At 44.8% G+C, this 16,072-nt stretch overlaps 3 protein-coding genes across 3 annotated transcripts; 1 reads left to right on the top strand and 2 right to left on the bottom strand.

The window, feature by feature from the left end:
- Positions 1 to 2,597: 2,597 nt before the first annotated feature.
- Positions 2,598 to 3,946, bottom strand: LOC120687767 (pentatricopeptide repeat-containing protein At3g29230-like). The gene has a single exon (XM_039969791.1). It carries the CDS (start codon positions 3,731 to 3,733, stop codon positions 2,867 to 2,869), a length of 867 nt encoding a protein of 288 aa, XP_039825725.1. The 5' UTR covers positions 3,734 to 3,946; the 3' UTR covers positions 2,598 to 2,866.
- A 463-nt stretch (positions 3,947 to 4,409) lies between these two features.
- On the bottom strand, positions 4,410 to 8,049 carry LOC120693453 (guanine nucleotide-binding protein subunit gamma 1-like). Its single transcript, XM_039976898.1, has 4 exons — positions 7,779 to 8,049; positions 5,097 to 5,149; positions 4,936 to 4,980; positions 4,410 to 4,845 (listed from the first exon to the last, which is right to left on the bottom strand). Exons 1-4 carry the CDS (start codon positions 7,887 to 7,889, stop codon positions 4,761 to 4,763), a joined length of 294 nt encoding a protein of 97 aa, XP_039832832.1. The 5' UTR covers positions 7,890 to 8,049; the 3' UTR covers positions 4,410 to 4,760.
- A 1,851-nt stretch (positions 8,050 to 9,900) lies between these two features.
- On the top strand, positions 9,901 to 12,884 carry LOC120692386 (WAT1-related protein At5g64700-like). The gene is made up of 7 exons (XM_039975657.1): positions 9,901 to 10,124; positions 10,239 to 10,304; positions 11,053 to 11,169; positions 11,248 to 11,494; positions 11,691 to 11,849; positions 12,333 to 12,484; positions 12,594 to 12,884. Exons 1-7 carry the CDS (start codon positions 9,937 to 9,939, stop codon positions 12,805 to 12,807), a joined length of 1,143 nt encoding a protein of 380 aa, XP_039831591.1. The 5' UTR covers positions 9,901 to 9,936; the 3' UTR covers positions 12,808 to 12,884.
- Positions 12,885 to 16,072: the final 3,188 nt, after the last annotated feature.

The following is a 16,072-nucleotide window of genomic DNA, read 5'->3' as shown; positions in this document are numbered from 1 at the left end:
AAGATTTCATCTAGGTTCCTAAACTCTCAAATCGTTCACCTAAATCCCTAAATTTTGTTAAGTGGTTCGTTTGAGGTCTCAAACACGGGCATGCCACCTACTGCAGGCAAGAAATTAGAGGGAGATTTTGGGGGTACAGGGGCGCAGGGTTAGGGCGAGGCTGGGGCGCGCGCTGGGCTGGCCGCCGCCGTGGCCGCCGCCGGCAGGCTACCGGGGCTGCAGCCCCCCGCCGTGCGCCTGACCAGAATAGAGGAGGCAGGGGCTTAGTTGAAGAAGAAAGAAAACAGGAGGGGGTTAAGTGAGAAAGAGAGGGAGTTAGGGTGGGGGAAGTTGGAACTCTGGAGGGGTTTCTTTTAAAATATTTGTCACTGCGGTGCCACGTGACATGCCACATCGGCTTGAGATGCTTGTGTGGCGCATTTGGGACCTCGTATGGAACACTTAACAAACTTTAGGGACCTAAATGGACGATTTGAGAGTTTAGAGACCTAGGTGAAATCTCGGAATAAGTTTGGGGACCTAGGGTGCAATTTACTCTTCCAGATATATAACAAGTAGTATATCTAAATACTACTGAAACGATGTAATAAATACCTGAATGTTCAAACACATAACTAATAATCATACACTCCAGCTAGACATATAAGGGCCCCTCGTGATTAACGATTAGAACACGTGATAAGCTTATATACTGTTTTGCACCCTGCAACCAACATCAAGTACCTGTCAACACAAACTGGTGGATCAGAGCATAGTGAGTATCTTAATCTAGCTCTAATATAAATTCTTCAAGTACGCACTCTTCCTTTGCAGCACGAGACAAAATTGGGAAATTATATGGAATTAATGATCAAACTAACGGATGAGAATGCTCCATACATTTTCTAAAAGCGCCACATAGTTTAGCACTCTGACGGTGACAATTCGGTATAAGAATTTCGACAATCAGCATAACTACACCTCTGCAGGCCATCCATTTCACCAGATATTGATCGCCAATGAAAGGACAATCCAGCTTTAGATTCGCATTCACTGAATACTAGTTCAGTAGCAACAGCCGATGCAGATAGGCGTTTGTGTGGTGATAATTGATATTTTAATTGGGCTGAACTGACCTCTTAGCTCCTATCAACTGATTAAAATTCACTTGAGGTCCCCCACCTGGATTTAGTTCGCGGTTGTTGAAGGGTGATGCATGCATATGCATTCGGGTAGATGTGCTGTATATGTTTAGGTTTGTACTAGACGAGCTGATGTTTGTCTGTTTCGTTGAGCTGTTTTTGTTTGTTCCAAATCAGTTCAGGCTTCAGAGTTCAAAGCTGACCTTTCAGTAGTACAGATGACGGTTGAGATGGTGCATCCGGATTTAACTATTTGATGGTCAACACAAGCAGAAACACCTGTCAAAATTTCGGTTTCCTAGATCTGGAAAATGGTAGGTATATTTGATGGCCAAAGAGCCAATATGTGTATAGCTTCTAGTAATGTTTATGTACAGATCAATCTTAAAAAGTCAAAATTGGCCACGCATGCTTGCTGCTAGATATGTGTAGCGAAAGTAAGGTAATACAAGGCCACTTCACCTTCCAGAGTTCTGATGTATCACCAGAGATTCAGAGAAGGCCAAGACATTTTCCCTAGAATCCTTGAAGAACCTTTTAAAAAAGGACGTATCGTTGAAGGAGATGTAACACCAATATGTTCTGGATTGTTCCATGTCTTCAGGAGGCCATTGGTCTGAGAGCTAGCAAACTGATACATGAACCAAACATTTACATTCCCAAGAAACTGGACGAATAACCAAGCCTTATACTGCAGCCACTTCCATTGGAAATCTGTAGCTCTTCTTGTGGAAAACAGAATCCGGATTCATCTCCAAAAGGCAACTCCTGATGGCAATATATATACAGTCACTGTCCGCACACTGCACAGCGACCAGAAATCATGCCATTTCTGTGGTGCGCATCGTCTTAGGAACTGCTCAGATATCTCTGAATCTAGGGTTCCAGCACGACCTAACCAATGGAGCCCATTGCGATTTGCTTGCTACTGCTAATGGAGGCACTCGTTTAGCTTTTGCTTAAACGACAGTGATCTGCACCAGAAAGGATGGGCCCGCGCGCGTGATCACGAGCAAGTGTGGGTCCATCGAGTTTTTAGGGGGTGTTTAGTTGGTGAAAAAGTTTGGGTTTGGCTACTGTAGCACATTTCGTTGTTATTTGACAATTAATGTCCAATCATAGATTAATTAGCATCATTAGATTCATCTCGTAGGAATCAATTAGACTATGTAATTAGTTATTTTTTTTAAACTGCATTTAATGCTCTATGCATGTGTCCAAAAATTCGATGTAACAGGTACTGTGCAAACTTTTTTTGGGTAACTAAACGCAGCCTTTGTTTCTTGTAAAATTCTATGCTGGTTTGCGTGACTCGTGATCTCTCTCGTCAGTACTCGCATTTGGGGGCCTGCTTGAATAATAATGGGCCCTGAATTTTAGCTACACCAAGAGGACAAATGTTGTTAGAGGGAGTAGGGACTGTCAAGGAAAGCCAAGAGCAAGTGGAGACAGCACCTCATCACCTAATAATGGTTGATTTGTCATACCACGGCTCCTGGTTGTACTGTCTTTCAAATCCTTTCGAGAAAACAAGGTTCAGAACAATCTTAGTCCGGGCAGTGCTCCCAATTAGGTTTTGCTCATGTTACTGAGCAGTTTCAGGTATGAGCTCAGCCTGTACTTAGTGAGTACAATTTAGATCTGTACAATGTACGCGTAGGGCATTCGTACAATTGTATGTTTTTTAAGGGCAAACAATTGTACGCTTTTACCACCATAGTCCCGTATCATGCTCTGCCACTGCACTAGCTCAAAAACTCGTGCACGACGCCGTTCACCTCGATCATGCTGCACCCGGGCACCTTGTCCACGCCGGCCTCCCTCATCCGCCCCCTCACGCCCGCGGCGTCCCCGACGCGCGCCGCCACGCTCGCGGCCAGCACGTACGCGCCTCTGTCCCGCGGGTCGCACCGCACGGCCTCGCGCGCCACGCGCGCGCCCAGTTCGGCGTCGCCGTGCAGTCGGCACCCGGAGAGCAGCGCGCCCCAGACGGCCGCGTCGGGCGCCATCGGCATCGCCAGGATCGCGTCCTCCGCCTCTCGGAGCCGCCCGGCGCGGGCGAGCGCGTCGACGAGGCAGCCGTAGTGCTCGATCCCCGGCTCCAAGTCGTGCTCGGTCGCCATTGATGCGAACGCGGCCTTCGCCTCGTCGGGCATGCCGGAGGGCCCGTAGGCCGTTAGGACCGCGATGAAGGTGACGTTGTCGGGGCACAGGCTGTGCGATTTCAGCTCGGAGAACAAGGCGATCGCTTCTTGCCAATGCCCGTGCACGGCCAGCCCCTGCATCATGGCGTTCCAAGACGACAGCTTGGCCAGGCGCGCGTACGCCGCGAACACCGACGGGAGCGTGCGCCGCTCGGGCGGCGTGGGCGAGCCGAGCATGTCGACGAACAGCGCCACGGCGGCCTCCGGGCGGGCCCCGTCGGACAGCGCCCTGATCACGGTGTTCCACATGAAGGAGTTGGGCCTCGGGTGGTGCCTCACGATGCGCTCCGCGTAGGCGACGTCGCCACCGGGGCCCGCGCAGAAAGAGACGGCGCGGCTGGCGGCGATGGGGTCCTTGGCGTGGCCGGACTTGACGAGCGCGGCGTGGAGCTGGCGCAGGTGCGCCATGGAGGCTCATCGCGTGTGGAGGAGCGTGAGGGTGGGGTTGGAGGCGATGAAGGCGGAGATGGAGGCAGAGGGAGGAGAGGGGGAGGGGCGGTGGTCGGGGTGGGCGAGGGGGAGGGGCAACCGTGCAGTGGCGCCATTGCCATCGTCGTCTCCACTCCACCTCGCTTCGGCTTGGCTCGTGTGGTTTTGATTGTTTGCGGCTTTGCGCGCTACAGATTTTTTTGGATAAGGTGGTTTAGAGCTAGGCTGGGCTTAATTGGGCTATGTCTTAAAGCCCAAATATAAGGCCAATGGATCCAACGACTCCATTTATAAGTCCATTAGATTGCTACAGCTGAACCCAGATGAGAGGCGTAAAAAAAAATAAGTCCATTAGATGGGTGAAAGTCAAGTTGGTCCAATATATCAGTTCATAGTGGGCTGTTTTCTTTTTAGATGGACCGCAAGTCAAGTTGAACCAATATATCAGTTCGCGGTAAATATCAAATAAAAATTTGAACGTGGAACAATTCTGTCATATGTTTTTGGTATACCAGAGTTTGCTGCAGTATTAAGAAGCCAGACAAAATCAGCAGGTTTGTTTGCATCCAAGGATTCATATTCAAACCACTTCGTCTTGGCCAAAGTATAGATTATTTAAAATGGCTAAGAGTCAGCTACCACTTTTCATTACCGATAGAATAATTGAAAACTTAATGATATAAGGATCACAGAGAAGTTAGATGCAATCTTTGAGGTATAAAGACCAAACAGAATAGACTTCCAACCAACAGAATTCAGTACAAGGAACGTGACAGAACAAAGTTCTAGAACTTACGAAATGCCGGCTTCTCTATTCAAGAGTTGTGTTCCCAGGTCACTCCTTGAACCTAATCCTTCAACAGAGCTTGCGGTGTCATTTAAAATCCTTGAGAAAAGGAGCTACCGCTTGCCTCAAATAGCCCTCTGTGCTGGGGGAGACTCGATATACACCTCAATCGTAGCAACAATTGCTTCTTGGAGTTTCACTTGAGATTATTGCGAAGGATCACAAAAACCAGCATTTGCATCTGCGCAGATCTTGTGGACCTTCAAACCACCTATCCCAGGACTGATTCACAGGCCCTGTAGTTCTGCAATTACAAGGGGGACCAAACAAGAACAGACATGTAATGTGAATATGGATTAGATGCAAGCAACAAATATGTTTTTCATTTTCTTACACAGGAAGTAGAGGGTCAGCTTTGCTTTCCATCGCTGTTAGAAACCTGGTTCAAGTAAACGATGAAGTCAATCTCCAACAAGAAGCCACATCAAAAATGCTTTCAGAGCATAAGCAGCAAAATAATGGGATTGATCTATTTTTTCCAAAGGTGGCACATACTCTTGCAATGCCGATGATACCTTATCCGTTTTCTCAAGCTCTTCAAGTTCCTCCTGCATACAGTGTCATCAGTCACATCAGCCTTCTAAACCTGAGAATATCACTACTTTGGTAAAATGGTAAGGATGGAAGACTACAAAAGTTTAAACAATAAAAGTACATCTTTGCCAGCTGTGCATAATTATATATTCAGAAAAAAATATCTGACAGATCTGACGATGATAATGTGCAGAACAAAAGGCAAGGAAACGTAGCCTATAGCGCTGATATTTAGGAATTTAATATGTTGTGAGTTGGTAACTTGTGCTTTGTTTCGATGTGTAGCTTTGTTTGTTTACATATTTATGTTGTGAGGCCAGGGCTTTTAGAAACAAAAACTGCAACTGAAGATTCTCTTTTATATGTACACAAATATGTTAGAAGATAGGGCCATGAGCAGTGTAAATCTGTAATCCAATCTCTACCCAAATGGAAATGAAAACAGCCTAAAAAATGCAGCCAGAATCATCACAATTTGGCAATAAAAGGTGATGCTTCTGATTAAGTAGTGAATAATAACTGAGTCTTAAACACAAACTCTTCGTAAAATTGATCATTATGAGTCTTATAATCAATTTGATTGGAAAGTACAATGGCAAAAAGGAGATTCGTTAGCTCACTATTTAGTATGAATGGGGGAAATGAGGAATCCATAAAAATTATTCAACAAGCTGTAGAGAAAATTCCGGGAGGAACTTATGAGAATTTAGAAGCCCGACGCTTTAAGTAAATACCTTGCAGCTTTTTTAGAAGGTACGCAGATGAAAACTCGGTTAAGCAGAGTGAGATGAAAAACAATTATGGTCAATCTTCGATGTTCTTAACAATACAGGACTTCAGATTATATCTTAGTGGCAATTAGTAGGGTAGAATACCAAAAATGTTTGATGAAAAAAGTCATATCAGCCCAGTTGCATAGAATTGTATTTTTCAAGTATAAAAAAAAGAAAATACTTAAAGATCTAGAGATATGATTGTGAACTTTAGAGAATGGGGTGGACAGTTACAAATAAGGTTGTGAACTTTAAACAGGATGACCCTTATTTATATATAAAGTCACATCTACTCAAAGAAAAAGTGGTAAACAGGTTAACAGCCTAAAATAGCAAGTTGCATATTGCTCCTAATAAAAATTAACAAATTTATGTGAACTAGCATCCTTATCAGCACTCAGGGTATCCTGACATATGAATCTTTTTTGAAAAACTCTTAGCATATGAACCTGAAACACCATAGTAGCACTAATTGTAGTAACTAGGCGTTAAACTTTATTAGATGTTACTGATTTTAGTAACAATTTACCCAGCTAACTCAGTTAAATTGGATCAAATACTATAAATATCAATATAACATTTAGCTTCTGAGAAGTCAGATGATCTATTTGTCAGAGCCAGCCGTTTGATTAAAGGGGGCAGGAATGACCATGCAATGCAACTGCAGTACCTTTTGAAGTTAGGCCCTTAACTTTTATGGCATCTGCTGTTATTTCTGCTTAGCGTTTAGCAAGTTAGCCGATGGATGTCGTGAGAAGGATTTGCCACCAAATAAGAACTAGGATGCATTTAGCAAATTTAGCCCTTAACTTTGGGAGTTCCACATGCTTTTAACCTTGTACAAGTCCTTTTGCAGGAAAAAATATTATAAGAAAGTATCTAACAATGCCAACCAAGAAAACACTCATCTTGCAGGACATGCTCCTTGCTCAACGTAATGTCCAAGACAACGGATAAATTGTGAAGTCTCTATGGCTTTACTAAAATCACGTTCGCTGATCGTTTCTGCTCTGTTAATGGTTTTATACCCAACACTGCTATCCCCACAAGTTATTACTAGAAAGTACAGGGATGCGTCTCAAAAAACTAGAAAAACAGCTTCCCATGCCCACAGGTCCCCCCAGAAAGGGGCATCACTGCATCAGCGCGCCACATCAGAAGTTCAGTCGTCAGTACACTGTCCCCAATCATTTGACACAGAAGAATTTTCAGTTTTCGTTTTTCTTTTCCGGCTACGGACCGCAATATCCACAACACTACATCTAGTCCGGCAGAAAAGAATTGATTGCTTGTCTTCATCAGGAAAAAGGTCCACAAAAGGGTACGGAAAATGAATCTTTTCAACAAGAAAAATTGTTGCAGCAGGTCAAGGCAGCAAACAAAGAGCACATGGAGCGGGAGCGTGCACATGCATATGGATGCTTTCCTCCAACCCACACGCTCCTCCATGGCAAGAACCTGGGCCCAGGGACAACCATGGCAAGAGTGTTGTAACAGCCTAAGAGGTAGGATAAGAATCACGCAAATTATGCATGGATTGTTCTACACAATTTTCCTTTAAGTTTGAGCGAACAGGGATAATTCCACACCATTGGGTTAAAAAGCTGCATGCTTGGCCGAATTCGGTGGGACGAATGCTGCCTTGACTGCATTTCCGATGACTGTTCTATCCTTTTCAGCTTTCCTCACTGACAATCACGGCAAGGAGGAAACTTGCAAAGAAACTCATTTTCTTTTTATCTTCTGTGACGATTGAAAAAGGCTGTTTCTTTTTCTCAAACGCAGCAAAACCAGAAGAGTTGGCACGCCGTGGAATTGAAGGAACAGGAAGCAAGCCTAAGAGGGAGCGGAGGCAGGCAGGCACACACACCTCGAGGAAGCGCGCTTCCTGCTCGAGCTTCTTGAGCTCGGCCTGGATCCGGTGGCGGCCCCGGATGTCCGCCGCGTCCCCTCCTCCGGCGCCGGCGCCGCCGACCTGCATCGCCTCCGAGGAGCGGAGAGGGTGGGCGCGATCCGGCGGGGCGCAGACTTGGGAGCCGGCAGCGGAAGCGTGAGTGGGTTGGGGAGGCGAGCAAGCGGGGAGGAAGAGGACGAGGAACTGTCACGGAATGCGGGTGGCCGCCGGACCGAAAAGGCTCTGCCTTTTTTGGTTAGCGAGAGAGGTTTGAGCTCTGACACAGGGGGGTTTATTCTAACAACTGTACCAGGCCCAACTCTCTCTCTCTCGCGTCCCATTTGGTTTGTTTTTAGAGGATGCTAAAACGCACTTTACGTTAAATATAGGTATTAAATAAAAGCAATTTAGAAAACCAACTCCTCAATTCTTACACTAGAAATCCTAAAGAATCTAATGAGATCTTTGACCGCGTAATTAGATGATGGTTACTGTAGTATCACTTAAGCCAATCATCAATTATTTACCGTCATTAGATTCGTCGCGAAAAGTTATACCCATCCGTGAAAAGATTTCGCAAATAGACTTGATTTAGCCTGCCATGCATGAAAAATTCCCCGTTCTAGAATCTCTCTCTCCGCGTTTTCTTTCTCTAATTTTATTTATTTTCTGTTTCTAACAATACGAGTTATTTTCTGTTTCTAACAATACGAGTACATGATAACGTTCTAATTTCTAAAAAAACTGAAATTGTAAAACACGTTAGTATACCATTCCGTTTTTATATAGTAAGGCTCTATATATACCAGCATGCACCAGATATTCGCCATTATTAAAAAAAAAAGGTAACTCTCATATATTCTTCTGAGCTACGAGATCCATTTGCTGTGGATTCATTTACTTTTACTGTTTATCTGTGTCGTCAAGAATGGCCCAATGATTGAGTAGGCTCGCAAGCTGCCATGGCATGCCATGTGGGGGCTGCTCTGGTCGGGTTCCTGACGAGACGCGATGTACATAAACAAAGTGCTTGCGGTGCGATGCGATGCGATATGAAATAGTCTCTCCTTTTCCGTCCTCGCCCTGGGCTCCGATCCTCACGTGCATGCATGATGCATGATTTGTTGCGCTCGGGTCCTATGGGTTTTGTCTAATTTGATTTGCACGCCACGTACACTGGCTGGCTGGATGGATAATCAAGGGAAGTCGTATCAGCATGTACAGTGTACGGTTTGTCCACGTTTTTTTGTCCGTTCACAAGTCATCTTGCTTGCCGTGGTGACCTGTCAAAGGGCAGGCACCTGGGAAAGAAAGAGGCTTTGATTCCAGAAAAATAATTTATTTTGCCCAAATTACCGCAGGATTCTCACTGAGTCTGCTCAAAGTTTGTCCCTCTATTAACTGCGCACACTTTTTTTTTCCCTATCTCGTCCTTCTTGTTCTTGGATCAGGCCATGGCAGGAGTAGGCCGGGGCGAGTGAACTGAACCCGACAACACAACAACAACTGGGCTGTCTCATCTCTAGCAGGACGTACGTGCGAAAGCAGACGGGCCTCTAGATGATCCGTGTCCAAATGTGAGTGGCGCAGCCACGCACACGCGCTGGGGGCGGATCCAATCCAGCTCCCGTTGGCATTTCGCATCTGGCAACCCGGCCGTGCATGTCTGATCGAAATCCATCCAAATGTATCGAAGCTGATCCGATGGTTTTGACAAGCAGACAATCCTGCACTGCACTTTGCTTCGGTGGAGACGACGACTCGAGCACGCGAACGAACGAACGCGAGAGCAAGAGTGTCCGGTAGTCGTTTTGGATTTTCTAGATGCGTAGCTTTTGCAATGCATCTAGATATATATTATATCTAGATACATAGCATAATAAAATCGATGGATTCAGCTAGCTTTCGCGTGCAAGCTGTCAAACTGGTCAGACTCGGAAAGGCCAAGGAAAGAACGGATCACTACGACAATGGCTGCCTCAAGAAGATTCCACAGGCGATGGACACAAATTAAAGGCGACTAATATTCCAGGAATAATGCAATAATTACAACGGCCTCCCTGATTTTCTTCGTGACTTTATCTCTCGCTCGCACAACTCTTCCGGCGCGCTTTCTCTGGGTCACTTGCTGGACATGGAGACGGAAGCCGCAGGCATGAGCATGAAGCCTTACTGCGTGGCCGTCGCCATACAGCTCATCTACACCGGCATGTTCGTGGTCTCCAAGGCGGCCTTCAACCAGGGGACGAACACCTACGTCTACATCTTCTACCGCCAGGCAGTGGGCTCCCTGCTCTTGCTGCCTATCGCTCTTCTACAAAGGTATTATTTCAAGCAACAGCATGCTCATTAACCACCTAAAGTAAGCAACTTTCCGATCATATATCTGATGACTTTATGAAAGAGTAGTGACGTCCCCGTGTCTCGATTTTGTAGGAAAAAAGCACGATCGGCCATGTCACCCCGGGTGCTCTTCAAACTCTTCTTTTGCGCCTTAATCGGGTATGTATATGCGGGCATGCTTGCAGTGTTAAGAAACCGATCGACAGTATTATATTCCTCATCTGCAAGGCGAAACAAGAGAGTTCAGCACCTAGTTTTATTTACGAAAAGTTCGGTTTACACTCTCAAACTATCATAGAAGTCCGATTTTCAATCTTTAACTACAAAACCGGATAGAAAAGACCATCCAACTGTTGAAAACGGGCAAATTTGACCCCTTAGATGGTTTTTGAAGGTATTTTTCCATTTTATAAGAATTAAAAATATTTAAATTTAAACTAAAAAATTCATTTTAGATAAAAAATACAAAAGGTTATCAAAAGTAGTCTAAAAATGTAACCAATCTATTGGCATGATACTTTTTAGTTATTCAGATCACATTTTTTATTTTCATAATATTTGGTTGCTTGTAGTTATGTTTATTATTTTTGAATAACTAAGCTTCAAATAGAGCAATAGTAGACATGCTACATTTTTAGAAAACTTTTGGTACTAGTTTCATATTTTCTGATTTAAAATGAATTAGATTTGATTTTATTGATCTAATTAGAATTTTTTATTTTTTATAAAAAATACAAAACCACTTTGGAAACCACCCTAGGTCCAAATTTGTCCGGTTTCGACAGTTGAATGGCCTATGTTATTCAGTTTTGTAGTTGAATTTTGAAAATCGGACTTTTGCGATAGTTCGAGGGTGTAATTCGGATTTTTCCCTTTTATTTACCTGCATGCGGTAACTGCTTTTCAGGATTACGCTTGGTGTGAACTTGTACCATGTGAGCCTCAGGTTCACCTCTGCAACCGTGGCATCTGCAGCCGACAGCTCCATGCCTGCGGTCACCTTCTTCCTGGCGGTGCTACTGAGGTTGTACTACGCTGCAAGCTTGTGTCATCGTTAGCGTACCATCCCTACCTACGAGTTCACAGTGTTCAGCTAAAGCAGGATGGAAGATGTGAAGCTGAGGAGCCGGTCAGGCATCGCCAAGCTCACCGGCGTAGCGCTCTGCCTCGCCGGAGTCTTCACCATCGCCTTCTTCGCCGGGCCGGCCATAAGCCCCGTCAACCATCACCGCGCCTTCGCCTCTCACCCGCCAGGCTCCAAAGCAGCTGTCCCCAAGGGGGTATGGATCAAGTGGACATTCCTAATGGTCGTCGCCAACATGTGCTGGGCTCTGTGGATAGTTCTACAGGTGCGTACAGGGCACATACACTTCCTCCTCACCCGTGTCTTGCGTATGTTCCTTTTTCAAACCGAGAGCCATTGTGTATTGTGCGTACGTTTTCTAATAATCCTGAGGTGTTCTTGCTTGCCTGCCTGTGTCTGCATCCTGTTGCAAGTGCTGAATGCTGAAGTCTGGCCGGTTCTTGTCTGTTGACCGAGTGCAGGCTGCGGCTCTAAAGGAGTGTCCAGATAAGATGGTCGTGACTGTGGCTCAGTGCCTGTTCAGCACGGCGCAGTGCTTGGTTGTCGCGGTGGTCGCCGAGCGGGACTTCTCCAAATGGAAACTCCGACTCGACGTCGGCTCGCTCGCCGTCTTATACTCGGCAAGTTCTGTTCTTTTTTTTCAAAACACAATACAGATGCAGACGCTCACAAACACACGCACCTACAAGCACCTCCAAAAGACTGAGCCAACAGATCCTCAATTGACGAAATCACCACCGGTGCGCCTTACTATCGATGGGCACGCTTCCTACCACTAAAATAATATCGCCAGTTAAATCCTAGAATAAATCTAGAAAAATACGAATACCAGCGCAGAGTCCAATGCAGGGTGGAGGATTCGAACCTTGACGAGCAGGTTCTCAGTTCGCTTTTGTACATTTACTCTTGACGCCATCTTTCGTGTACATGCCTTTGACTATTATTTTTTATCATCTATTATTGAATTATACTGATAATGGATTAATAATTTTATAGTGGTTTTCATGATATTGGTACTACTAGCTTTTATGTGACAAACATCTTATTAAAATAAAAACAGAGAGAGACAAACATCTGATTACTAAACAACCTGTTTGCCTCAGGGTTTTATGGTGACGGGAGTCTCCTACTACCTGCAAACTTGGTGCATAGAGATGAGAGGCCCCATGTTCTTCGCGGCCTGGACCCCACTCTGTTTCGTGTTCACCATATTTTGCTCATCGTTCTTCCTCGGAGAGACTGTTCGCCTCGGCAGGTGACTCATATATATACCACCACTCGTTGCCAGTTGACAGGAATTTCGATACCTCAAATCCGCGCTGAATCTTTGTTCTTTGCACTCTTCCTTGTCACTTGTGCGGCAGCATCTTGGGTGGAATTTTGCTAATCGGAAGTCTTTACACGATGCTGTGGGGTAAAATCAAGGAGAGTAAGACTTATGATGGAACTGAAGACGCAGAGAAAGATGGACATAGGAAACCTGCAGAGAGTTGCCCGGAAGAGCACGAGCTGACTACGATAGAGGTGAAGGAATCAACATCGGTAGGCGCATCAGCCTCGCGTGTCGATGAACTGTGAATCTGTTGTCGATGGATTCGACTAATGTACTCTGACTGCATTATAGTATGCATCCAAGGGTAAAACTGTGTCCGTTTCAAAAAAAAAAGGGGTAAAACTGTGGGGTTTTCATAGTATATCGTCAAGCAAAACGTCATCTCTAATGCTATTATAATAACACGTTTAGCAAGCAAATGAACTTTATTATAAGGTGAAAACACTTTCCAGGGAAATTGATTGCGTTATTCTGCAAGTCTCAATACTATACATGAGCAGCGGAGGCAAAGACTGACATGCGGAAAAGAAAAAGGTCAGCTGCATCCCAATTCCAGAATGTGCCCATCTAAAATTGAGAGTGAAGTGGCACCTGCAGTCCTGCTTGTCTCCACGTCACTTGAAGACGGACCATGCATGGGCTTTTGAAACCTGCATATCACCTGCGGGAAGGCTGCGGTGATCATGTACTGCACCTGAGGATGTTCAAAGAGTCACACCTTCTTCTTCTTTTGCCCTATCTTCATCTTCACTTCTCCAGCACGGAGACGATTTATACTCCACTCCATTGTTCTCATAATCAGGAACAACTGAATCAATCTGAAAAAAGGATGCGTACCACCAGGCGACGCGGGTGCTGACGGACATTGAGCAGATAGAGGGCCTTCGGATTTCAAGGATTTTGATCAGAAAACTGTTGTGCTCCACTGGTCTTGGTCAATCTTGCAGTATGGAATCCTGATCATGGGCTCATCGCAGCTGCTCTCACTCACCCGGTGGCCAGGGCACAAGACCAGGACGGTGGCTGCCGCCGTCTGTCTACACGGCGGTTTGGGCGATGGCGGCGACCTGTCTGCTTCTGTTAAGCGACCAAACAGAATGAAGAGAAGCCCAAACAACTCTAGACTCCAACCATTGGGCTTCTTAGGCTGGATTCGATGAGATTACGGACGGCACCAAATTTCTATTTGTTGACTCAATATGGGCCCGTCGGTCCAGTTCAGATTTCCCTCACAAAGCCCAATCTGTCGATGCTTTCCTAATTGCCTTTGTACAGGGCCGGAGATTCGTTAGGGCCCAATGGCCCCCGCGTCTAGAAAACAAAATATTCTTCAAGTGGTAGTAGTAGTATTTAATTTCAACCCCTCAAAAAATAGTATTTAATTTCACAACTTAATTGGTAATAAGAAAAAATTAATCCGGAACCTTCTGCCTGTTGGTCGCATTAGACTTGGGCCATTTTGCAATTATGTCCAAGCTCGGCGACTGCCTTTTGCATTGTACTCTCTCCGTCTTGAAATGTAAGTCATTCTAGGATTTTTCCAACAGACTATGGAGATGGAGAAAGCACTCTCGTACCCCTAATTATTAAGTATTGGGAATCTATTTGAGTAATTAAAGTATCATGCTATTTCTCATACATCTTCCCCACATGCACATCCCCTTACATGGCTGTATGCACGTCTTTTTATTGGGAAAGATCTGAAAACGATGTACAATTAAAATAATTTGATTCACTCTCGATCTAGAATGTCTTATATTTGAGTATAAAATTTGAATTCTAGAATATCCTATATTTCAAGACGGAGGGAGTACGTACTAGCTCAGTAGCCACTGCCGCCGCGGCACAAGGAACTGGGGTCCGTGCCCGGTGAACGGATCCGTGGCTGCTTTCTTCTGACCTTTTTGACTGGCTGCTGCGTGATGAAGCACTGAAGCCCAGAAGCGCAACCGTGGTAAGACGTACCTCCACACCTTTGCGAAGTTAACGATCGAGCATGACACGATGAACCAAGTGAGGGTGGACTTCACTTGGATTTCTCCAAGGAACTAGTGTAAAGTGGGCCTTGCTAATAAGCACGCGCGCGCTAGGATAGATTGCAACAATCGATTTCTGACAGGATATACTTTCCCTTTTAAGTATAATCACTCATTCTCTTTCCGACAACTTCCCACCCGCAGAGCAATCCCGCCGCCGCCATATGCTGACTGAAGGCATGCGCTCCCGCCCAGCGAGTGTCCGCATGCGCTCAGCTGTTGGTCCCCGCCTCCCTATTCTCTTTCGTCTTTTTCCTCAATTTCAGTGGCATATGTAATGTATATATATAAATTATATACATAAAATAATATAAAGCAAAAAGAATTATATACGAAAAATTAAAACAGATTTATATTACAAAGAAGCAAGATATTTATACAACAAACTTATATAGCTAAAAATATGAAAATCATGTTTATATGCTAAATTTATACATATAAATTTTATGGGGAAAATTATATAATCAATATTTCCGGCAAAACTTTGTCGCAAACCAATCTGAACGAAAAAAGTTATGCAAAATAATATTTTTCTAAAAGAAGTAATATTGATATAACTTATGCAAAAGAAGCAAAAAAAAAGTTATATAAAACTAATGTATATAACTTGTGCAAAGAAAACAAGACAAAACTTATATATAAAAGAAAAGTTATATACATAACTTCTCCAATACAAAGAAGTAATATTGATATAACTTATGCAAAAGAAGCGAAAAAAAGTTATATAAAACTAATGTATATAACTTGTGCAAAGAAAAACAAGACAAAACTTATATATAAAAGAAAAGTTATATACATAACTTCTCCAATACAAAGTTACAGTACGTGTCTGTTGCATTAACTTTATGGAAGAAAGAAAAGGAAAGAAAAAAAAAGCACTCCCACCTCCACAAGCTTGCCAGGCTCCTGCCTTTTCACCTGGTTCGCCACTCTGCCGAGATAGTGCGCGCGAAGCTCCGGGCCGCATTGCATCGACCACCGTGGGCAGCGTGCAGGGCTGCAGGCCTCTGTACCCCCGCTGTGGCGTTGTGAAGGATAATGATGAAAAAAAATATGTGAGAAAGATATAAGACACATCCAGCAGAGAAGGGGAAAACGTAAATGCAAGCTGGTACTTGGTAGGGTCCACGCACGTGGAGGCTGGTCGGGAAATCGCGCGCTGGAACGCTCGCTAGCGCTCGCGTGTAAAATTAGATTTGCGGTGTAAAGTTCCCATGCGTTACTTGTTGTGCCGGCATGGTCGGTTCTTGCCATGCTGCCATGGCCCATGGCGGAGCTCCAACTAGGTCTCGTTTCCAAATCCAAAATAGTCGTCGCCGGAGCAGAACTTTCAGTCATCACCTCAATAAAAAAGGAAAAGAAAAGAGAAGGAGGCAGCTTGGGCCAACGGAAACAACGCAACAACTCGTCGGATTGGATTCCAAAACGGATCGCCGGCCGCTGCTTTCCCGTAAAGATGAAGGAAAGGCAACGC

This window comes from Panicum virgatum, chromosome 9N, assembly GCF_016808335.1.
Source record: "Panicum virgatum strain AP13 chromosome 9N, P.virgatum_v5, whole genome shotgun sequence".
NCBI classification, from domain to species: domain Eukaryota; kingdom Viridiplantae; phylum Streptophyta; class Magnoliopsida; order Poales; family Poaceae; genus Panicum; species Panicum virgatum.
The sequence above is the reverse complement of the archived record's forward strand: the minus strand, read 5'-3'. Positions and strand labels throughout refer to the sequence as shown.